General features: G+C 38.5%; 1 protein-coding gene across 3 annotated transcripts in view; it reads right to left on the bottom strand.

Annotated features, from left to right (window-relative positions):
* Window positions 1–26333, bottom strand: part of NHS (NHS actin remodeling regulator) — a 286415-nt gene that overhangs the window by 36399 nt on the left and 223683 nt on the right. For all 3 annotated transcript variants that reach the window (XM_082246759.1, XM_082246760.1, XM_082246761.1), the window contains exon 2: window positions 837–989. In XM_082246759.1, the coding sequence (XP_082102885.1) occupies window positions 837–989 (153 nt within the window). The remainder of the gene's footprint in view (window positions 1–836; window positions 990–26333) is intronic.

The raw sequence follows: 26333 nt of genomic DNA, 5'->3' as shown, positions 1-26333 counted from the left end.
ACCAGACTTCATCAAAGGCCACACGATGGACTGTAGAATGCAAAAGCATAATAGGGATTTTACAATGTTTAGGTTGAGCACACCTTCTCCTCACAGGCTTTACTTTGAAAGATGAAAATTCCTTTGTTATATGAAGCTTTTACAGCAGCAATAATGCACAGGCTGGAAAGCCACACTTTCATGATATAATTACTCCTGCAGGGCAGAAAAGCCAGTACTGTGGATCCCACATTAGCTGACAGGAAGATATCATCTCTTGAATTATCCTTCCCAGTGATTTACATGCAGCAATTTTCTTCTATTCTAAAATATTCTAGCCTTTTCGGGAATATTTTTAATTTCCAATAAAAGTCAATATACAAACCTCTGCCTTTGGGAGGCTGTGCAAATCATATTTATGTTTACAGCTTTTTAGAAGAACATTAATCTATTGCAGTACCAGTGACAATTTAAAATATCAAATCTGAACTTGCAGCTTAAAAAGCCTATGGTGATCCAGTACAAGTAACGTGTTTAAAGGAAAACTATCATGAAGGCAATATGGGGGCTGCTTTTATGCTGAAATTCTGACCTACTGACATCAATACTTTTTAAAAAGCCCAGAAAAAAAGCACGTAGATCAGAAAAGTCATAGTAAAGTCAGAAGTCCCTATCTGCATACAGCAGGAGGAGTCAGCATAAGATTCAAGCAACTAACATTTGCAGAGGGACTGATCAGAAGTGACATATTTCTCCAAAGCAGGTTTTCTTTAAAATACATAAATATGAAATATAAGTAGGAGCAGGATACATGAGGTTACCTGGAATCTAATTAGTTATAAGGAGTAAAAACTCACCTCTACGCATGGAACGCAGATTTTGCTTGGCATGGCGATGAAGCTCCTCTACACAAGGTGGTCTAGTGGTTGGCAGGAAGATGTTCCTCTGCTGGTGCACAGTTGTCTTGTAATACACGCTCAGCTTACTTTCTGCATCCAAGTTTGAGACAGCTGTTCATAAAGACATAATTGTTGATAGATTAATAAATTGGTAGACTAGACAAGATAGGACATGTAAAACTTTTTCACAAACTGTATATGACAATCTTAAAGCATTATTTTGTATATCATCTATTATGTCTAACATGTTCCTCACAATGCCATTATATATCCCTGGCCCAATAGCAGCAACGAACACCTTCCATGCTTGATGGAAGATTTGATTTTACCCAAAACCCTCATTTGTAATATCTTGCTAATGGTTCCTAAAGCATTTGCTGCTTTGCGTGCCTTTTGCCTTGTAATACTGAGAAACACCTAATTTGCAATGTACAATTATAGTGGCCAGTTAGAAGATGTAGTCTGATGAATTGTTATAGGGTACTATACAGTGCACACAACTTCAGCACATTACAGAGTCTTATTAAACAAGGCCATGTGTGTTAGTGTTTTCTAGAAGCTTTGGAAACCTCTTTGGAACATGAACCCAAAGAAAAGATACAGCCTTCCTATATTTTAACAAAATAGGTGTACAATATTTTCTGAATTATGAATGAACCCCCCTAAAAAAACATATAAACCCTAAATCACTGGTATAACATCACACAGCCATCACAGTAGGAAATACTTCCAACATAATTTTATACTATTTATTGAATAGTCACTTTCAGCAGTTGGCAGCACAGTACCACATATTTTTACTCGGCAGGTATACTTGTTATATAATAGTGTTGGCCTCTGTTATACTGTTACTATTATACTATTGACTGATTTGGAGTTCACATAATTTTAATAGTTTTGAATTTATTTATGGGAATTTATGTATTTATGCAGTATTCAAATAAAAATCATATATATATATATATATATATATATATATATATATATTTATATATAGTTACTTTTTTGTATGCATTATTAGCCCTTTTGCTCTTTTAATTAAAGTGTATATCTATGAAAATGATTTTCTTTTGTTTGTTTTGCATATAGTAGGGAAGGGTCAGATTATTAGTCCAGTTTTGCTGTCTATGTACTCATTGATGAGATTCATCACTCTATTTGTACTGGTCACCATTGTCACCAAGAAAGAAAGTGAGAGGAAATCCAAAATGCTACAGTTGTCCCCAGAACAAGAGGTAAGGGGAAACCCTAATGGGGACAACTCTCTAGCAGTTCACTACAAAACTAAAAAAAAAAAAAAAAAAAAGAAAGGTTTGGATATATATATATATATATATATATATATATATATATATATATATATATATATACACATTATTCTATCACTCTTCTTATGCTCCTAGGGACTGAGGTCATAGCAGAAAGCAGTGGAGCCACCATGCAGGCATAGGGGTCCAGCTAATCTAATTTCTTACAGATTTTTCAATACTTTTTTTATTATTTCAGCAAAATACAAATCTGATAAAAAAAAACAAGATAACATGTAGTTGTACAAGGATACAAAGCCCAATCTACAAAGTCCAACTGATCCAAAAACAGTATCAGATAACACTGGGGAGCGAGTTGTACTCAGTCATGACTATACCATCCAAATAACTCACCCTCAAAGACACAGCACAGAATCAAAAGATATTCAAAAAAAATCTATCTATTTAAAGGAAGCCATTTTGTCCTCAAAGTTTTTCTATGGCTGCTTTTCACAAGTATATTTTGCCTTTTTGATGATGACTTTGCTATAATATTGCAAACCATAAAGTAAAAAAAATCAACTTTAAATACTGTACATATAATGAATAAACAAATATATCTATTATATTAATCTAAGCTTTCTAAGACTTGTCCAAACTCCATCTCCTTCAAACCAGTTGAACTATTTGAGAATGTGCATCTGATGAACAGGATGCGGGTAAGTAACACTAGGATGTAATTTGTCTGTGGGGCACTATCAATTTAAGAGTCTACTGATATGTGGCTGGCATATTTGTGCAATCATAATCATAAAATTCACATAATGTACAATATTTCTAAAATATACAATTTAGGCTGATGAAAACAAAGCATGGAAACAACGCACAAAAGGTATTGAAAGTAACTAATGTCACTTATGATTTATGGCTGTTCTTCTACTGATATCTCCTGTGAATATTTAACTCCAGACATAACTTTCAAAGAGGAACCAAACTGTCTGACATCAAAGCGTTCATTATAGGCTTGATAAACTACAGTACTCCACATGAACACAATACAAATACAGACTCTCTATGTTATCCAAAATAAATAGCTGGGTCTGGCATTTCTTGAGTCTGTATCAGCTCTGGAATTTACTTGCAATTAAAAATAGAAGAAAAATTTGAAGCTAGAAAAACACTTCAGAATAAGGAAATGATTGTTACTTTTGTAGGTGTCTATGTATTGTTTTTGCAAGAATAAATATTACTGAATATATAAAGTCCAATGGCAGTTCACCCAGATTTCTTCTGTAATTATGTTTGGTAAATTTAGATCAGGTATGTCAAACTGGTGTTATGTGGACAGCATGCATCCCTCTGACTATTTTGCTCAGCTCAGCTAGTTTTAACAGGATGCACTTGGCAGAATACAGCAAGGGAAAGTTAGTTAGGATTACTTCACTGCTCAACTGGTAACATGCCTCTCTATGTGCTCTGTTCCCGGGGGGCAGCGTATTTATATTGAGTTGTGGTATACTATCTGTCTATATGCTTTGATTCATTGTTCATCTGATATCTTCTACTAGATATGTTGACCGAGAGCTCTGTATTGTGTTCTATCTTGATATTACTCATTGAGTTTGTATTTATACTCCTTTATGTGACTTGTCATATGCCGTGTCCTTTTCAATAAAATAATTTATAAAAAAAAAGATTACTTCACTGCTTTGCTTATTTCTATTTTTAATGCATCAATGATGGGAAGGAGTTTGTATTCCCAACAAAGGTAAAAAGTGTCAGGAGTCTACAATGCTTCTTTATCACCCTCACATAGGAAAGCAAGAGAGAGAACCCAAAATTCTAGGTAACTTTTTTACTGCGTATCTCTTGCTGGGAGTAAAGGGTAGGCCCACCTATGTGTGTAATTTCAGTTTCAAGTATTGTTTGATCGGTTTAGTGATAAACGAAATAATGAATTAAAGTTCATACATTGTGGTTCATGTTCCTCTATGTTCCTCCTTCTGCTACAGTAGGGATGTTTGTACTGTGCTTCATTTTGCATTTTATATATTACATAAAATAGTTAACATGGGGAGTGGTACCTCCTTGCAATTATCAGTGCAGGTGTGTAACTCCAGTATGGGGGTCCTAAAATAACCCAAGAAACAGGTTGTATCTCAGGGCAAGCAACTGCAGTTGTCCACAAAATCCAACCCAAACAATCCCTAGTTCCTGCAATAATGATGACCAAGGGTCCCTGTTCTATACCATAGCTATGATGTCTATGGGTACTTTTAGCCTCCTGGTAAAGTAAGTTTCTCATCAATACATTTTTGACTGCTTTTCATCTATATAAGCATGGCTGAAATTAGATGAAGTTTGGAGTAATGTTATGTTTTGCGTCATTATACTCCACTGGGAGATATTGTATATTTCAAAATTATACACCATGCCACTCAGCAGATTAACACACAATAATTGCCAAAAATATATTGAGAAAATTGACAGGACACTGTACACTTTTTTTCCTTGCAGGCTACATTGGGTTTTTTTGTGACTACAGCTCGTTTTGTTCAACTACAATCCACAACTGCTTTAAATTCAAATACTGTCAATCACCAAAACCCTCTGAATTACTATAAAACACGATGTAAAGCATACAAATGCATCATGTTTTTAAAATGCATCTTAAATGCAAACTAAATAGATATATTGATTTCTTCCAAAATGCACAGAGGGTTATTGCAGCCTGTGTAAACTTAAAGGTGGAGATTTACTAAAACTGGAGCAGCTCTGCATAGAAACCAATCAGTTTCCAAGTTTTATTATCGAAGCCCAATTGAACAAGTGGAAGTTAGAAGCTGATTGGCTACCATGCACAGATGCAGATTATGAGTGTTCCAGTTTTGGTAAATCTCCCCCAAAATCTATTTACAATTGGCCCAATAAATATATTCTATTCTACCGCATTCTTCTAATTAGCATAGTCATGGCTAAATGGTTAAAGAATGAGTGCGGGTGGTAATAATGACATTTTGTGATTTATTGGATTATTTTCTTTAAGCTCTGTGTAGTAAGCTTCCAGTAAAGTAATGCATCACTGCCATTCATCCTTCCTTGCATTGAGATAAAGGTATATAAGTAAAATATGATATAGTGTGCCGATGGGTAGCTGCAGGTCATCTTGCAAGGTGGAGGCTCTGATCACTAAGAAGATTTTGGTGTGTGTGAGGTACACTGAACGAGCACAGTCTCCTGCTGTGCTTGCACTACATTGAAATGCTGGAAGGTAGTTTGGCTTCTTGGATCATTCAAGCGTGTTTGTTCTAATAATAACTATACAAAGGGCAAGCAAGAAGCATTTCTGCTCTATTTATTTTGCTACATTTCATGGGTTTCCCTCACAGCACTGTCTAGTAGACATGTTTTCTTTGTATTTACTATACTCATTAGCATTTTTTGCCATCCCCTTTTTTGGCTTCCACAATATATTTAATGTATTTTTTGGGTTATGGCCATTAAGAAATAAAAACACTTGGCATTGACATAAATTAAGTTTCTACTTTGATAACATGTATGCATTTTTTGTTGTACAAAGCATATTGATTAAAGCTGAATGATGTGTCAATGGCAGAATTGAGAGTAACCATAGGTGTGTGCAGCCTATTGCATTAGGGTGTGCACCCCAAAGCTCAAACACACGTGTGTGTCTGTGTGTATACACACAGACACACACAGACACACACACTTATAAATAAATATAAACATGTATTAAAACATGGACAGTGTCAGAAGGGCAGTGGACACATCAGTAAGGCAGAGGTTGGTGTCAGTAGAACAGTGGGTGGTGTCAGTCAGTAGAGCTGTGGACGGTGTCAGTAGGGCAGTGAACTGTGTCAGTAGGGTAGAGGACAGTGTCAGAAAGGCATTGGACGGTGTCAGCAGAGTAGTGGACACATCAGTAAGGCAGAGGTTGGTGTCAGTCAGTAGAGCTGTGGATGGTGTCAGTAGGGCAGTGAACTGTGTCAGTAGGGTAGAGGACGGTGTCAGAAAGGCAGTGGATGGTGTCAGCAGAGTAGTGGACACATCAGTAAGGCAGAGGTTGGTGTCAGTAGAACAGTGGATGGTGTCAGTCAATAGAGCTGTGGACGGTGTCAGTAGGGCAGTGAACTGTGTCAGAAGGGTAGAGGACGGTGTCAGAAGAGCAGTGGATATTGTCAGTATGGCAATGTACGTTGTCAGTAGTTTTTTATTTTCTTAAGATATTTTTTTAATTTGTTTTTGAATTACTTTTTACAATATTATTATTTATTATATTTTACAATTGTTTTAGGGCCCCAACTGGGGGGCTTTGATGAAATATTGGGGGGGGGGCTGGGCATGCAGCGGGGGGAATTTGAACCACACAGGGTTATTAGGGTGTGCACATCTAGGGCACACCCTGTGTGCATGTCTATGAGAGTAACCAATTGGGTTTCATCATTTTTTACCAACTAGAATAAGGAAAAATGACTTTTGATGGCTTTGCTGGAGTGTTGCACTTCCCAGAGCAGAAATGAACGCAAGACTGAAAGTAAACACATATACATAGCAGTAGCATTTTTATCTGAAAATCTGTCTGATGCATTAATGATTGAAGGTATTTTAATGTTGCATTGGCAAAGACATAATTTTTGCATTTGGGGAACTAAGGCCCCTTCTCCTCAGGACATCGTAATACCTATTTTAGGTCACACCAGGGTGGTATGTACTAGCATATCTGACATCTAGGAAAAAGCGGTTGATTCAGTTCTAGGAAGTGGTAATGTTTGACACCAATGTGGTTCAGGTAAAACCTGCATTTTAGGGGTTAGGGTTTGAGTCTGGGATTAGGATATGGGCACTTTTTTTCAGGATTTTGCATTAGGTTGAGGTTTAATGTTCAGAAATAATGTTAGGTGTTATGATTAGAATCAAGTGTAGTGTTATTGCAAATTTTTTTTCAATCACTTTAAATTTGCAGTATTCAATAAAAGAATACCCAGTGGTCCTGCCATAAAGATCCTTGTGCAGGTGCTTTCTGTTATGGTATGACAACTGTCTCCCTACTATGTTCCTGTGTTGTCACCTTGTTACACGCTTCCCTAATAAGAGACTACAAATGGCTGTGCCAACATACATTGTGTAGGTATGGTCCATCATTGCTGCCACCAGGAAGCAGGTCTAGAGCAAAGACATGCAGCTGATGATGGAGTCAATGCATAAAGACAAGAAGTGGCTGAACGAGGATGGAGAAGAAGATCAGCAGCACTGACATGCTAAAAAGATTAAAAGGTAAAAACAGTATTTTATAAAAAAAAAAAAAAAATAGTGATTGTTTATGATCCACAGCAGTTTAGTAAACTAAATGTCATTCAGTTTGGGCTTACATTTAATGTAGGGTTAGGGGTGAGAGCGTACGCTACAGTGCTGTATGGGTATTTTTTCACTGCCAATAACCCAGCAGTAAACACTACCAGAAGTGGGTAAAATACTGGCCAGAAGATATGGATGGCCCTCTACTATTAAAACAATAAATCTTCTTTCTTTCTGAAGATCGGGCCCTTAGATGCTTTCCCAATAAAGCTTCTAGCAAACACACAGGTGAAGATTTTCTTCTTCCTACTTGCTTGTTATAGGGTTGTTAATACTGTATATTAGTCTTCCTTATATTGCATTAATTTCCACCTTTTCATAGCATGACAAATAGAGTAAACTACATTTATGTGACTCAGTGGTGTAAAAATATTACATTAAACAACCCCCTTGTTTATAATTACTCATTGGTAAGAACAAACATAAAACTAATTATGATATGGACTATACATATATTTAAGATAATAGGCTGTCACCTATAAATTCTTGCAGCACATCTATTTTTGGCAGTTGTGTCAATACACTAGCATAAACACTATTTTAGTAAGACTTTAGAAACACAGGGAGGGACAACACTGAATCATACAGCTATCTTTAATAAGCCATATGCTATGGGCCTGAATGATCTTCATAAATGTGGTAAATGTACTAATATGCAAATAATTATATAATGTGGCATCAGCAGGATTTTTTTTTCTCAGAAAATAGGTGCAGGAACTCAACCATGGCCCCCCAGCACACACACTTTGAACCGCATCAAATAGTGGGCGTGGTCAAATTTCAAAGAGGCATTGAATACCAGGAGTGCATTATGTACAGAGTGCAGGGTTCAGGGGGTTTACAAATAGAGTGCAGAGTTTAGGGGTTCATTACTTCCCCACACACTGGAGTTGACTCTGCCGCCCTCACTTGCGGGGAGATCATCCACAGGGATTGTCGGCATCTGCACTGCAACCGGGCACCTGCATCTCCCTTGTCCCCATTCTGCACTCAGTAGGAGACACTCAGGAGATCGGATCTGTGGGAGCCGTTGGGAGACATTCTGCCACCTGTACACACAGAAGCTGAACCTCTCTGTTTACAAGTGATAGTGGTGAGCAGATAGCAGAGGGCCTGAGCCAAAGGTGGTGGAACTGAGTTCCACCAAGTTCCAGCTGAAAGAAAGCCCTGGGTACCAGTAATATTGTGCCACAACATTACATTGTTACCTTCACATAGCAAGTGAGGATGATCTTGACTGAGCAAGGAAGTTTAAGGGTGATAGCAACTCTAAACCCCTTGGTTTCCTGCTTACAACATTACCTGCAGTATCATATGATTTACCTTATCAGACATGGTTAAATCACACAAATATCACAAACCAATAACATGTCCAGGTGTGTGGGTTGTGACTTCAGTACAAAGGACAAATAAAAACAGTCCCCTCTTTTGGCTAGAACCTTGGTCTATAAGTGTCTGCAAAAACACTTATGTAGCCAAGCTGTGATCCATAGCTTCCATTGTAGAAAGTTGATCAGCATTGTTGAAGTAGTCAACTCACTGCATTTGTTTTTTAGGCCTTACCCCATACTATGACCCCTATTGAACACTACACCATACCTCCCAGCTGTCCCTGATTTACAGGGAATGTCCCTGATTTGAAACAAAGTCCCTCTGTCCCTCTTTTCTTCCCCATTTGTCCTCGATCTATATAGTTGTTTATAAAATGCACTTTTATTCTTTAAAAAGTGTTTCCCAGCGCTAAAACTTTCATCCAATTTCTAACATGGCGCATTTGTAAATTTCTAAAGCCAAAATAAAGTAATAAATGACCAACAATAAAACGGCGCTTGCAATAAAATAATTAACAAATATATACTAGAATTATTCATATGTAAAATATCTCATGTGCAAAATATAGTGCAAAAAAAGTGCAATAATGCTTAAAAAATAGTCCATAAAATATGACGCGTTTCGCTCCACCTTCCAGGGCGTCATCAACAGACAGTCATCTATTAATGATGCCCTGGAAGGTGGGGCGAACTGCGTCAACGTATTTTCGGGTACGCTGTAACCAGTGACGTCACTTCCTGGTATCCGTGGAACGCACGCCAGTCGGCGTTCCCGGAAATGCTGCATGTCTATTTCCACATGCCGTTTTCCTTTACATGCCATTTATACATGGAATCTCCTGTAGGTAAATTATTATATGGGCAATTAAATATCTGTTTCTATGCACTTAACTATGTGGGCTGTCTGTTTCTTTTTGAGCTGCTAAAGATTCGTTACAAGGCGTTACAAGGTGACAGAGTGCCAATACCAAGTGGATTTTCGTTTCACTAGTTTCAAGCTTGTCTGACTGAAATAGCTGAGGGTCCACTATTTCCGGTGAGAGGGGCTACAGGAGGGGAGTGAAACACCCCACACTGTTTGATTGTTTGGAAGCACCCCAGCACATTTTTTCGAGGCACTCCAAGAACTTTCTTGTATAAAGCATAATTGCGCTACTTATAGACTGTTTTTAGCACTTTTTGCACTTTTAAGGAATAGCACAGTTTTTGGACTATTTTTTAGGCACTATTGCGCGTTTTTTGCACTATATTTTGCACATGAGATATTTTACATATGAATAATTATATTATAAGATTGTTAATCGTTTTATTGCAAGCGCTGTTTTATTGTTGGTCATTTATTTCTGAGTTTTTACTTGGTGAACAGCAGCTGCTTTTCTAATCATTTTACTTAATGTTAAAAAAATTAATTTCTCACTTTCACTATTTTTATAATTAGCACGGGTTTTAATTATTTCAAGAATATAAAGGAATAGTAGTGGTAAAAAAAAAAAAAAAAAAATACTTGGGGGTTTAACTAATCATTATTTTGTATGGTTCTCCTTTAAGGGGGTGCAGCAGGAGGTATGTCTTATGCCTACATACTTTTGCCAATAGGCGTCCCTCATTCCCATCTCAGAATGTCGGGAGGTATGCTACACCATTAAATCTGAACTATACATTTTCTTTGTCTTGGGTCTCATACATACTGATATAAAAAAGATACAAACAGCACTTTTTGCTATTTAATTTCCAGTGAAAAAAAAAAGCATACAGCCAGGTGGCTCAATACATATAGTATTCAGAGAAGTGTTATATTGAAAAAAATGAGACACCAGCACTGTCAACCTCTAGAAAAATGTCTGATGACCAAAGTAATAATATGGAAGACTAGGATTTAGTCATATTTGCTGGATCGGGTATCTGTGTGCACAAGCTCTAAGTTATTTGTCTTAAAGGGTAATGCCACTTTCGTGGGGAAAAAATAGCAAATAAAGAAAAACAATATAGCGTATACAATTTGCGACACAAATCATATTGTAGTTGAATTTTATTAAAAATGACCTTTCCTTTTCAATCTGCAGCTGTTGTAATTTTCTGAAAATGCTCTGCAATATGGCTAACTTGAGGTGTTGTGTACACAGAATGTATACTGACCACACCCCAGAAACATAATTTCCTGCTTGTGTGATTGGCTCACCAATTTTCCCAGAAGTCTGCACTAAGATACAAGTCAGATTTCTGGCATCCCCTGCAACAAAAATGTAATTTTTGGTGAGATACTCCCACTAGGAACACGTCTAAAGGGATGCAGGCCCAGCAGCTTTCCTCATTAGAGCCCTGCAGGTGTCACAGCTGATAGATAATTATGAAACCACTCCCATTAGACCCACTCAACACAGAGACACAGAGTAACAAACACTGATTTCTTCAGAATAACAAAAGGTAGGAATCTGCCACAAAGTTTGTTAAAATCCTTGTAATGTACCATAGCAAAGTGTTCTGCTATTTTCACACCTATATGTGTGTAGGTGTATATATACATACATGTGTGTGTATATATACCCCTATACAGAAGTTCAGATGTCATGCCTGCCTCCAAAGACCCCAAAAAAATGCCCCAAAAAAACGCCTGCAATAACACACCTGGGCGTTTTTTTTTTTTGGCGCAGGCGTTTTTTGGGCATTTTTTTGGGGTCTTTGGAGGCAGGCATGACATCTGAACTTCTGTATAGAGGTATATATACACACACATGTATGTATATACACACCTACACACATATAGGTGTGAAAATAGCAGAACACTATGCTTGCGCTAATGAAATAATTAACACCAATATGTCTCCGCTCCTATCACAACTATATATGTGTATGTGTATATATACATATAAGTGTGTGTGTATATTTACCCCTACACAGAAGTTCAGATGTTTTGCCTGCCTCCAAAGACCCCCAAAAAATGCCCAAAAAAACCCTGCAATAACACACCTGGGCGTTTTTTTTGGCGCAGGCATTTTTTTGGGCATTTTTTTGGGGTCTTTGGAGGCAGGCAAAACATCTGAACTTCTGTATAGGGGTATATATACACACACACTTATATGTATATATACACATATACATATATAGGTGTGATAGGAGCGGAGACATATGCCTGTTAATTATTTAATTAGCGCAAGCATAGTGTTCTGCTACTTTCACACCTATGTATGTGTAGGTGTATATATACATACATGTGTGTGTATATATACCCCTATACAGAAGTTCAGATGTCATGCCTGACTCCAAACATGTCTTCAAAAAAGCCCTATGAACGCCTGCAGCAAAAAGCAGGCTGACCGGCGAGAAGCCATATCGCTGTTCTGTAAGTGACCTAAGAGAAACAATCTTTTCTCTATAGCAGTCACCCTGACATGGAAGGGTTTTGTCACCCTGCCAGAGCAGTCAGAGTCAGTTAACCCTACACTACACCACGGTCCCCTTACACTTAACACTTTCCCTACAGAAACTAGATTATTAAAGCTAACTAAAGTGGAAAATAGCACCCTAACTACACTAGATATCCCTTTCCTCACACTAAAAATTTCTAAATGACACTTTGTAGCAGAAGTAACAGAACTGCTTCCACTCTCTTCCACAGCCCTGTATTACAATGCTAGGAATTTGGCGGGGGCTATCTTATATACTGGGGGGCGTATTCACTAATGATTGGCCTCTGGACCCCCTAGTCACTCCAATCACATTCCTAGCATTCTCCTGCCCCCTCAATTGGTTTTTACTGATGGTTCTGGTCCAATCACGGGCTTTTAAAGCCCATTTCCTGTCCCATTGCATTTTGGTCGGTTCTGGTTGCCGAGTTCCGAACTTTTTCAGCAAAAAGTTCGGAATTCGGCCGAATTTCGAACAGCCAATGTTCGGGTCGAACCGGTGGTCGACCCGAACCGTTTGATCATCCCTATTCCTAAACCATTAGTCCACGAATTCATGTGGTGGCCACACAGATTATAGCCTTCTACCTTAGTATACTTGCCTTAGAAATACCTGCATTTCTATAAAAGGAAACATAAATACTGTCTATATATGTGTTAATATTAGTTTAGAAAAATGCAATACAGAAACATAATTGTCCCTTAGGGTTTACAGAACATGTATTCTTCTTGAAAGCAAACAAAAAAAAAATCTCTGTAATGTGGGCTGCTTCCAATTTTATATATATATATATATATATATATATATATATATATATATATATATATATATATATATATATATATGTGTATTTTTTTTTACTGTCAGCTAAACAGCCTTTTTCCTAGCACAGGATTATCTCTAATAATGTGTTCTGACAGAAGGGACAGGAGAATACAACATGCTTATGTATTAGAAGGAACTCTGAGGCATTTAATAATGTATGCACTGCCATACTGCATCTTCCACTGTACTGCTTCCGCCTGCACAACAGGGCTGGAGAATGACTTGAGCTGGCAACTTTGCATAAGAAAACCATAAATGTATATCATATTGCAAACTAAAATTATCAAGTAAAACAGCATTAGATTTACATTAATTCATCTGTCATTTTATGCTTCACCAGAGCATACTTTAGGCTGAGTTCCATCAGCTATAATGAAATAAATGTAAATGACTAGACATTAGGTAATTTCTAAAGATACATATTTAAATATGGTTAAATAAATTTCTTTATTAAAGTTTAATTGCACTTTTAGTGTAGTTTCACTGACTTTTTCAAGGCTCTCTTGCCAGTCTTATACTACTTACCTGTCCCTGATCTGCTGTGCATAAGAAGACGTAAAAGAGTAAATTCAAGCAGCTGTGTGGTTTTTAGGAAGATTGGGCAGCCCAGATCTCACTACGTTGAGGACAGGCGAGTATAAGGTTTGCAGAAAGAGCAGAGGACTTCAAGCGTAACTCCACTTTTGTTGAGAAAAAAAACATTCCCCTCTGGGTGATCTCTGTACATTGCAAGTATTATAACAACCTTTATTGCAGATTCCTACCTTTTATTATTCTGAAGAAACCTCTGTTTATTCCTCTGTTCCCCTGTGCTGAGTGAGTCTAATGGGAGTGGTTTTATAATTATCAATCAGCTGTGCAGCTGCAGAGCACTAATGAGGAAATCTGCTGGGCCTGCATCCCTTTAGATGTGTTCCAATTGGGAGTATCCCACTGAAAATGAAATTTTTGTTGGAGGGGATGTCTGAAATCTGACTTGTATCTTAGGCAGACTGCTGGGAAAATAAGTGAGCCAATCACGCAAGCAGGAAATTATGTTTCTGGGGGGTGTTTGGTGCACATTCTGTGTACACAACAACTCCAGGTAGCCATATTGCATTTTCAACAAATTACAGCGGCTGCAGATTGAAAAGGAAAGGTCATTTTTAATAACATTCAATTACAATATAACTTGTGTTGCAATTGTATACACTATATTATTTTTCTTTATTTGCTATTTTTTCCCCCCACAAAAATGAAGTTACCCTTTAGGGAAATAAGTGTATCTGCACTGAAAGTGCAGTTACACCTTAAAGTGGAAGTAAACTTCCATCACTAACTTTTACCTATAGGTAAGCCTATAATAAGACTTACCTATAGGTAGTGTAAATATCTCCTAAACGGGCACTATTTAGGAGATATTTACTGTACATGCAGCCAGTGAAATCACTGGCACATGCACTCTGAAGGAACGGCCACCTGTGCCGTTCCTTCAGAGCCCTATGCCATAAACAACTGCTCCCTCTTGCATGCGCAGGAGTGATGTCATTGCGGCTCCTGGCCAGTCACAGAGCTAGAATCTGCAAACCCAGAAGCAAGACAGGTGAAGATGGGAGCGCCTGCAGCTCTGACATCTCGGTGCTGGAAGAGCTTCGCTTTAAAGAAGTTGTAACGTCAGGAAGGTTTTTTTTATCTTAATGCATTCTATGCATTAAGATAAAATGCCTTCTGTGTGTACCAGCCCCCCAGCACCCTTAATAATTACCTGTGCCCCCTCTGTGTCCAGCGATGTCCACAAGTCCCTCGGCCATCCTGGGACTCTTACTTCTGATTGGCTGAGATACAGCTGCGGCACCATTGGCTCCCGCGGCTGTCAATCATACACAGTGAGCCAATTAGGAGACAGAGGGGGCGGGGCCGAACTGCAGCTCCATGTCTGAATGGACACACGGAGCTGCAGCTTGGCTCGGGTCCCCCATAGCAAGCTGCTTGCTGTGGGTTCACCCAATAGAAGAGAGGGGCCAGGAGCAGGAACAAGGGACTCAAAAAGAGGAGGATCTGGGCTGCTCAGTGCAAAACCAACTGCACAGAGGAGGTAAGTATAATATGTTTGTTATTTAAAAAAAAAAAACAAGACTTTACGATCACTTTAAGGTAAGTATAACATGATGTGCTAGTATTCAATGCATACTAGCACATTATGACATTACCTTGCGGGGTTATTGAAAAAAATAAAAATGTCCAGAGGTTTACAACCCCTTTAAAGCTTCTCCATTGAAATGTGTGTAGATTCCTAATGTACACCCTATGATCCAACTATAGTTAGTTGAAATGCTCACTGCCTTGATTGCACACCTCAAAAAAGGTAACAATGTTAAAGGTTGCAGAGTTCCTAGGCATCTCCTGATGCTGAAATGAGGAAGAAGGAGGTTATGTACAACCTGCCTAATGCCTGGTACACACAATGAGATCATTGGACGAATGATCATCCATTTTTTTTTTTAATTGAAGAGGTTACTAAAGCTTCGAAAATTCTCGTACAACAGAATGAAAATTCGGAAGTAATGTGTTGTAGTGTATCTGTATTGTATTTTTGAACGGCAACTATACTGATTAAATGAAAATCGTACGCTCACGTATTGTACAAGAAAAATGTTCGTGTTTATCCCATCGGATGAACAGTTGCGATCTGCTCTCGAAAGCTGTGTATTAACGATCAGATTATTGTATGATTGATTTAAAAGTGGTGTTTTTTGTACATTTTTCTGATCATGTGTATGGGCCATAAGCCCGCATGTGGGGCAGAAAAATTACCAATTCCTTCCAGATAAACTGGTCAAGTGGTGTTTGACCTCTTATCCAATTTTTCCCCACATACAAGTAGAGAATTGTATAGCAAACACCATTCCCCACTGAAGAACAGATTTTGATGATGTAACTAAAAGCTGCTTGATCAGGTGAAGGGAATCTTCCCAGAGAATAAATTGTGGGCAAATACCGTATTCATTTGTAAGGTGAAGGGATGAGCTAGTACCCTCCAATAGTGATCCAGTACTGTAATATCATTAAGACATTCTTTTTCTGATTAGAAGTCTTGCCAGAAATTTACTAATTTCATTTATAATGTGAAAAAGTGCAGGGAATCCTAAAAGATTCCCATGTTCCTAAGTCAGTTACCCCCCTCCCCCCCTAAAAAAAATGATATCTATTAACTATCAGATCCTAATCCTTTTTGAATATGTACTCTTTATTGAAACACATATAACTGAGTAGATATAGTATTATGTTAAAAGAAAATGATCTCCAAAGAACCTTACTGAACTAGTAAGGGGACCTTTGGGCCATGTCACCCAATCACATAACTGCCACAACCAGTTGATAGGAGAAGACTTAGCGCTCTACAAACCTCCCAGATTCAAGCCAACTCTTGCTTTTCACATACCAATTTGCTTGTCCATCAACTGTATTTTAAAGATTTTGCAGCAAATTTTTATGCCAGTTAGAAATTCACATATTTTATCCACATGCTTTGAAAAAATTGTCAGTGTTATCTAACAGATCTCTGTAATTTATAGAAAGGGAGGACTAAGGAATGAGCCTGGACTGTTGTGCAATATCCTGATAAAAGCCTGCCTTGCAAAGCAATTATTACCATTGCAATACAGCACACAACATATATCTTTATTTATTGTGGAATGGCTCCATTCACAAATACACGGGGTTTGTTTGTAATCAGTTGCCAGAATAGTGCCAGAAAAGGAGGTGTTTGATTGTACATGTTATCAGGAACTACAGGGAAAACCTAGATAAACCACAATGATCAATTAGCTTTCAACCTGTGAACACATTCCCCTAATCTATACTCACTTGTATCTCAGCAACAATTCACAGAATTTTCTTTGAATTGCTAGTTTTTATTCATTACTAGGTTCATTTGCAAACAGCAATGCATAGGCCTTTTAGGGGAAGTGCCACAAAAAAGAAAAAAAAAAAAAAAAACAGTCCTATTTCCTCTATTACTAGTGCTAATACCAATAATATCATCTTTTGCGATGTTTTTCTTACATTTTTATTACGTGAATGATAGAAATGTCATAAACAATAGGTGGAGCGACAGTATAGTGCAGTGGCATAGAAGACAGCTGCACATGCCTGATATTAGAGCCAGCTGCGGTAAAAAAGGAAGGATATGACAACAGGAGCCAGCAGTGTAAGAGGGTTGCAGGGGGAGTGCAGAGGTGATGAGTGGTGGAGAAGGAGTGCAGAGGGTTGCAGATGTGATCAGAGGTGGATGAGGAGTGCAGGGGAGTGCAGAGGTGATTAGTGGTGGATGAGGAGTGCAGAGGGGTGCAGAGGTGATCAGTGGTGGATGAGGAGTGCAGGGGGGTGCAGAGGTGATCAGTAGTGGATGAGGAGTGAAGAGGGGTGCAGAGGTGATCAGTGGTGGCTGAGCAGTACAGGGGAGTGCGGAGGTGATTAATGGTGGATGAGGAGTGCAGGGGGGTGCAGAGGTGATCAGTGGTGGATGAGGAGTGCAGGGGGGTGCAGAGGTGATCCGTGGTGGATGAGAAGTGCAGTGGGATGCAGAGGTGATCAGCGGTAAAGGTGGAATGCATGGGAGTGCAGACTTGATCAGTGGCAGTGGAGGAGTCGGCTGTGGTTAAAAAGGAAGGCTATGAAAACAGGGGCCAGCAGTGTAAGAGTGTTGCAGGGGAGTGCAGAGTTGATCAGTGGTGGAGAAGGAGTGCAGAGGGATGCAGAGGTGATCAGTGGTGGATGAGGAGTGCAGGGGAGTGCAGAGGTGATTAGTGGTGGATGAGGAGTGCAGGAGGGTGCAGAGGTGATCAGTAGTGGATGAGGAGTGCAGAGGGGTGCAGAGGGGTGCAGAGGTGATCAGTGGTGGATGAGCAGTACAGGGGAGTACAGAGGTGATTAGTGGGTGGATGAGGAGTGCAGGGGGGTGCAGAGGTGATCAGTGGTGGATGAAAAGAAAGTGCAGTGGGATGCAGAGGTGATCAGCGATGAAGGTGGAATGCATGGGAGTGCAGAGTTGATCAATGGCAGCGGAGGAGTGCAGAGTCGGTCAGTGGTGGATGGGGAGTACATGGGGATGCAGATGTGATCTGTGGTGGAGGAGGTGTGCAGGGGGGGTGCAGAGGTGTATAGTGGTGGATGAGGAGTGCAGATTTGATCAGTGGTGGAGGAGGTGTGCAGGGGGATGCAGAGGTGATCAGTGGTGGAGGAGGTGTACAGAGGGAGGCAGAGGGGATCAGTGGTGGAGGAGGAGTGCAGAGGGATGCAAAGGTGGTCAGTGGTGGATGAGGAGTACAGGGGGATACAGATGTGATCAGTGATGGAGGAGTTGTGTAGGGGGATACAGAGGTGATCAGTGGTGGAGGAGTTGTGCAGAGGGGTGCAGAGGTGATTGGTGGAGGAGGAATGCAGGGGGCACAGAGGTGATCAGTGTTGAAGGAGGAATGCAGGGGGGTGAAGAGCTGATCAGTGGTAAAGGAGTAGCGCAGGGGGGCAGTGCAGGGGTGGTCAGTGGTGAAGAAGGAGTGCAGAGGTACAGATGTGATCATTTGTGAAAGATACAGAAAGAGGAAACCCCCTATTTTGGGACTATGACGGATGCCAACTCAAATTTAAAATTTCAAAGTTTTATTTAGCACATATTACAAAAAATGAAACACAATTGAAAAAGTGACAGAATTTCAATATACAAAAAATTATAAAACACTTAGGCGACTGGATGAATGTGGTTCAGATACTATGTAGCAGTGACATGAAGGAATCTGGACGTCTGGTCCTGAGAATCCGACGCGTTTCAAGATTAAGTCTTCCTCAGGGGTTTTTTGACCAGAAGATTCAAACATACAAGATTATATATATAATGAATTCTAAATAAATATGCTTTTTTCACTATAGAATATTGGTAATTGGAATCTTCTGGTCAAAAAATCCCTGAGGAAGACTTAATCTTGGAACGCGTCGGGTTCTCAGGACCAGACGTCCAGATTCCTTCATGTCACTGCTACATAGTATCTTAACAACATTCATCCAGTCGCCTAAGTGTTTTATAATTTTTTGTATATTGAAATTCTGTTACTTTTTCAATTGTGTTTCATTTTTTGTAATATGTGCTAAATAAAACTTTGAAATTTTAAATTTGAGTTGGCATCCGTCATAGTCCCAAAATAGGGGGTTCCCTCTTTCTGTGTTTACTTCAAGTAAAGGGACGAGGTTGCCTAAACTAATTTTTCTCCTTGATACGTGCCCAGCTCCCATACCTTTTTCTTTTCTAGCGATTTGTGAAAGATAGGTACAGGGACGACAGAGGTTAGTAGTAGTGGAATAGGTTTGTAGAAGTTAACAGTAGTAGAAGAAGGGTACAGAGAGTGCAAAAGTTAGCAGTAATGGAAAAGGGTTGTGGAGATTAACAGTGATGGAAGTGGACTACATGGATGTATGGGATGTAGAGGTGAGCATGTGATGTATGGGATGTAGAGGTGAGCAATGGTAGAAAAGGGCCGCAGAGGTAAACCTTTGTGGAAGAATGGAAAAAAAATTTCCATTATTATTTTTGTTTTGTTTTTGGACACTTTTTGTCTTTCATGGCTGTGCTGACATTTTAGAAAAAAATCTGTTCTTGGACCCCAGTACAGTAACAATTTTTAATGGATCCTTTGTTAACAAAATGTAGGAAGCCCTGAGGTGAAGTATTTTAACAGAGGAAGAAGATGCTGGTAAATGTATAAACAATGCAAAATGCCACTGGTCCTAGGAAAAGGTAGACGAAGGAACTGTCAGGGGGAAGTCTTTTATTATCTTTGAGAGACAATAAATACCTGCAAGTCTGACACTTACACATTACCAAGCATCCATGTATCATAAAAAATATCTGATGCTAGGTTCCATTTGACATGAAAATGATAGGAACGTGCTAGCATGGAATGCCAGAGTTGCTCAAGTTATACATTGCACAATGAAAGGCTGACAGCACCAAAATTCCCGACCACTGTTTGATAAGTGTAGCATGAACATCAATAGTGTTTCTGCTATGCCAGTTAAAACCTCTCACAAAGGAACCATAAACCAACAGATCCTGCATTGTATGGCAAAATACAGTATTGAAAAAGTATTCCCCCCCCCTCGAAATGTTCTACATTTTGTCATGTTACAACCAAAAACATAAATGTATTTTATTTGGATTTATGTGATAGACCAACACAAAGTGGCACATAATTGTGAAGTGGAAGGAAAATAATAAATGGTTTTCAAATTTTTTTACAAATAAATATCTGAAAAGGGTGGCCTGCATTTGTATTCAGCCCCTCTGAGTCGATACTTTGTAGATTCACCTTTCGCTGCAATTACAGCTTTTTGGGTACATCTCTACCAGCTTTGCACATCTAGAGAGTGACTAGACATTCTTTTTTGCAAAAAAGCTCAAGCTCTGTCAGATTGGATGGAAAGTGTCTGTGAACATCTGTGAACATCAATTTTCAAGTCTTGCCACAGATTCTCCATTGGATTTAGGTCTGAACTTTAACTGGGCCATTCTAACACATGAATATACTTTAATCTAAACCATTTCATTGTAGCTCTAGCTGTATGTTTAGGGTCGTTGTCCTGCTGAAAGGTGAACCTCCGTTTAAAGCCTTTTAAAGACTCTAACAGGTTTTCTTCTAAGATTGCCCTCTATTTGGCATATCCATCTTCCCATCAACTCTGACCAGCTTCTCTGTCCCTACCGAGGAAAAGCATCCTCACAACATTATGCTGCCACCACCATCTTTCACGGTGGGGATGGTGTGCTCCGGGTGATGTGCAGTGTTATTTTTCCGCCACACATAGCTTTTTGCTTTTAGGCCAAAAAGTTCAATTTTGATCTCATCTGACCAGAGCACCTTCTTCCACATGTTTGCTGTGTCTCCCACATGGCTTCTCGCAAATTACAAATGGGACTTCTTATGGCTTTCCTTCAACAATGGCTTTCTTCTTGCCACACTTCCATAAAGGCCAGATTTGTGAAGTGCACGAATAATTGTTGTCCTGTGGACAGATTTTCCCACCTGAGCTGTGGATCTCTGCAGCTCCTCCAGAGTTACCATGGGCCTTTTGGCTGCTTCTCTGATTAATGCTCACCTTGCCCGGCCTGTCAGTTTAGGTGGACCGCCATGTCTTGGTAGGTTTTCCGTTGTGCCATACTCTTTCCATTTTTGGATGATGGATTGAACTGTGCTCGGTGAGATGGTCAAAGCTTGGGATCTTTTTTTATAACCTAACCCTGCTTTACACTTCTCCACAACTTTATCCCTGACCTTTCTGGTGTGTTCCTTAATATTTATGATGATGTTTGTCCACTAAGGTTGTCTAACAAATCTCTGAGGGCTTTGCAGAACAGCTGTATTTATACTGAGATTAAATTACTTACAGGTGGACTCTATTAACTAATTAGGTGAATTCTGAAGGCAATTGGTTCCACTAGATTTTAGTTAGGGGCATCTGAGTAAAGGGGGCTGAATGCAAATACACGCCATGCCAAATTTTGAAAACCATTTACCATTTTCCTTCCACTTCACAATTATTTGCCACTTTGTGTTGGTCTATCACATAAAATCCCAATAATATACATTTACGTTTTTGGTTGTAACATGACAAGATATGGAACATTTCAAGGGGTATGAATACTTTTTGAAGGCACTATAGATGTTACATTCTGAAGGCTGATGTTCTAGTTTATTTGTAGCAAAATAACCAAGAAAACATCTTTCTTACCCCCTCTTTAGAAAACCTTAATGTAATCTATGTTAAAATGTAGGCACATTACATGGCTTAACAAATTTGGACTGAGAAATCCACTGTTTAGCGTGGATTGTGAAATCTATGGGAAATCTTTATGTCTATGGCCAGGTATTTCTTAGAGGCTTTTGCACAAAGTGGCTCAAGACATTTATCTTCTGCCCATGGACTGTAAGGAAGGTAATTGCAAGTGATTAGGAAATTAAGCTTTGGAATGAAATATACAGTGAAATTATCCATAAAGCAGAATCAATTCTAAAAATAAGAAACTATTATATTCATTTTTGACTTTTAGTTCATTGTAGAAGGGTAGCTTTTGGCCAGTTACTGTATATTGCTGCCAGGTTATGTTACACCAATAAAATGAAGTGAAAGTCATTGCTACTAGCATATAAAACAATAGACTATCTGTCAAATCTTGGATGACCACATTTTTAGGCATCTGTCTGGATTTGAGGAATCTACAGAGACAGCATCATTGACTGACCATTTCTTTGTTCTAGCTCCAGACAGATTGACTCAAAAGTGACCTGTTACAGCCATCAGAGGTGGTTATGGAATGCACCCAGTTTCTTTCTTACTCTTATAGTGTAAGACAGACACCAGAACACTGAAAGACAGCCAGAAGTAGAAGCTTGTGATGGAAAGGAATTTACAGTTTTTTTTATTTTTTATTTCTCCTTGGTTTTTGAATGTACCTTTTTACTTTAAGGCTGACATTTTAGTGTACACCAGGAAAGCTCATCTCTCTTTTCATTAAAATGTTTTTTTTTTTTTTTTTTTTTTAATTGTGCCACATAAACAGTTTAAAAACCTCCCACAATTGCTTACATGCGCACACATTTTTAAAGGAATGTATATTGGTATTGTACATTTTCTTTATTTCTTATGGAATAGGGTCCCTTTCACACTGATGTGGTGTTGTTTGACTGCGCCGCAGGTTAGCTGCGTTTTCCCATTGACTTCTATTATCTCCTGCTGTTTTGGTGCACTTTCTGAAAGCATATAACAAAATCCTGCATGCAGGACTTTTGGTGCGCTTTCAGAAAAGCCAAAAAATGGAAAGGCCATCACAGCCTTCTCATTCTGCAAATTCTAGTTGGCTATCTGTCCATTTGCCCCTTTGGCTTCGACATATCACAGAAATAGTATTCAGTTAAAGAGTTCGGTCTTTACTCTGACTTCTCAATCTACATACTTGTATCAAGTCAGGGACTCATAAAGTATTGACCTTGGTGGTTCTACAATGAATCCAGTAAAACAGCATTTACAGGAGATCATCAATGGCACCTTCATGGTTTTATCAGAAAAGTTTCACTTTCATATTATATTTATAAAAGAAAAAGCTGTAAAGTGTCACTTTTAAAATATAATTGACTCCTAAACCATTAAAATAATGTGTGTCATATTCATTTACTAAATAAGGTCATTAGCAGGCTTATTCATTTAGAAAGCACAAAGATCAATGACTGACAATTTTTTAACTCTCAATCAATCAAACCAGACTTCATTATTACTACAAACAACGTAATAAAGAGATACTTCTAGTTAGGTTGCTCTGGGCTTCTGGGCTTTTCACTTCGAACCAACTTGAAATAATACACTTTTCCTACATGAGTTTATTCTGCAGTCTTGGAAGATTATGTGTAATAGTTTGACTAATTTTATTCTCAACCAGTGCTAGTCTTTCTTGAGATTATGTTTACATAACTTGCTCTTTGAGCCTTATTCATTAAAAAAAAAAAAAAAAATTGTAGCAGTTGCCCATAGCAGTCAGATTTCAGCAAACTGTTATAACTATTGCAAACTAGAATAATAATGATGTTTTAATATCCATTTGACATAATAAAAATTGCCATTTAAGTATTACTAAATGGAGGAAAATATGAAGATTAGTCTTAGGTGCAAAGCAAGTTAACACCTCATTTGAACAGACAATGCCAGCTTGCCCATGCAGGTAAAATTAACAGCATCTTTGTCAAAGGACCCCCCACCCTTTATACATTACATAACCACTCCTTCCTCCTCTGCAGTCCACACTACATCAGTGTTTGGGTTTAGCATGACCAGAGGAGTGATGCCACCACTCCTTTCTGTCACTAACACCACGCATTTGCTCAGTTGCTGAGAATTAAGGAGTAGCCAGGGAGCGCTGGTAAGGTGACTTCAAAACATTTTACACCACTGACCTACAACAATAATGCAACAAATGAAAATAAAAGAAGTGATTCAGTGACTTGGTATTAAAGCTATTGATAAGCCAGTCTTTTTCAACCAGGCACCCTGGGGTGCCTTGAGGTTTCTTCAGGGGTGCCTTGGCAGAAAGCCAAAAAATTGATCAAAAATTGTATACAAGCCAGCAGGTGGATTAAGCCTGCCTTTTAGTTACACAAAGCCACGGGTTTTCATTATTCACCATTACGACTTTCTATATACTGGCTTCCTAACCACCAATAACGTCATCAGTTGATATGTAGAATGTCTGTCCCCTCTACAGCATCCTTTTTTGACCGTCTGTGCCTCTCTCCCTCAGCATTGAGGTCAGATTAGCTGACTGATGGAGAAAAATTGAGGAAGAAGAGAAAAATTGGAATATATTATAACTGGAATTGGAATTAGTACCAGTATGCAAAAGTGTATTTGCTTTGGAAGAATAAATCCCCTCAAACATTAGTTGTCCTACATATGGATGTTGCTGCATTGTGTAAAACTATTACCTATTAGAATAGTTTTTTACATTTTAGAATGGGGTGCCTCGAGACTGTCCATAATTTCAAAGGGTGCCGTGAGATTCTCTATAATTTTAAAGGATGCCTTGACCAAAAAAAGGTTGAGAAACACTGGGATAAGTATTACAGCTAGGTAGATAGCATTTGAAAGAGAAAAGGTAAGCAATAGCAGTGTGGACATTTCTTTCAGTACAATGTTCCTTTGAGTAAAAGAGCCTTCTGTTTTAATTTATCACACTGTACCAATATTCATTTTTGCCTGCCAATACATGACCAGGTAATGCAAATATGTTTAACTAGTATGGGCATGCTTTTGATTAATTCAATAACAAATTTAAAGTGTTGGTGGGTTCGATTTTTGTTATTCATGTGGGTGTATTTCTAAGAAAAATATGGCAATTATAAGGGTGCGGATTCAGGAAATCATGAATATGTTCTGTACTGGCAAAAACGATAGTTAAGTATTCTATGAAATATCAAAATGATTTACAATCTGGTCAACCAATATCATCATAGCAAAACAGAGAACAGCAATCAGACAAAAGAAATATTAACATTTGTGGTTAAACATGAATAATGTAACTAATGGATTTGTCTTTGTAGCTGATCCCAAGACTGTGGTTTACATAAGTATTACATTTTTCTTGGCCTGGTTTGTATGATTTATATGGAGCCTTCAGTGTGCAAGATGCTGAACCATCAGTTTATGTTAACCAGTCCAGACAATTTTCAGTTTGGTTCCATTAAGGAATAAAGCAAAACACCCTTATATTTCGGGCACACCTCATTTTATAGCTTAGTGTGAGATCCTTAAATGGATGTTAAAATAAAGCATATACATCTATATATTAATTGCACATTTTCTGTTTTGGCTCATATTTCATTGCTACTTCTAAGGTTTTTCAAAATTTCGAACTGAACGTCTGTTCTAACTGGGTGGTATATTTTAAAAGAGGCTTTGAACTTTTTGCTGTGCACTGTAGATTGCACTGCATTTGGTTTGGACCTGCATGGAAGCCTCATTTGACTATATGGTTGATACCATACTGCAGGCAACAAGTATTAAAAAGTTCAGTACATCATTTGGACTAGAATTGTGTTACAAAAAAATCAAAGCATTAAGGACTATTAAGCCAGTAATTTCATCATGAACACTGCTCAGGCAATGACTGTAAACCATCTGATGTGCCATGTATATAAAGATAACATTTTACATTTTAGGAACATAAATAAGAAAAATTCAATCTGTCAAACTTCTGTCCAAGTCATCCTAATTTCCTCATTACGTTCACATATGAAAAAAAAATGAATAAATGAATGAACAGCAGTTACTGATAAATGGCTGAGATATCAGTAGACAATAGATACAGTTTATTTTTAGCGGAACTGGAAAGTGATTAAAGTGACTATGGGTAACCTAGAACTGCAGCAGAAACACCAATCCAGGTATCTCAGGGGGAAATATCTGTTGTGTTGATTAATTCTGCTTGTTTCTCTGCCAGGAAAGTGGCCAAAGCACTGTATTTAGTGCAGAAAACCAAGCAATAATGTTAGCGTGCATATAGAAGTCCTAGACTGTTACAGGGCTTAAGTCTGGGCTAGATAGAGGAAAAATGTTTTTTTTCATTTTTAGCAAGGCTTACATAGTGTGCGGAAATAATACTGCTTCATATGAAACAGGTAGAAGATACAGGGACAGATTTCAACCAGTAAAATGTGTATCTCTTATCAAACTAAATAGGAAAACATGGTCCCTTA

Source organism: Pelophylax lessonae (assembly GCF_965119305.1).
Source record: "Pelophylax lessonae genome assembly, chromosome: 2".
Classification (NCBI taxonomy): Eukaryota; Metazoa; Chordata; class Amphibia; order Anura; family Ranidae; genus Pelophylax; species Pelophylax lessonae.
Note: the sequence above shows the minus strand (reverse complement) of the source record. Positions and strands in the feature narration are given on the sequence as shown.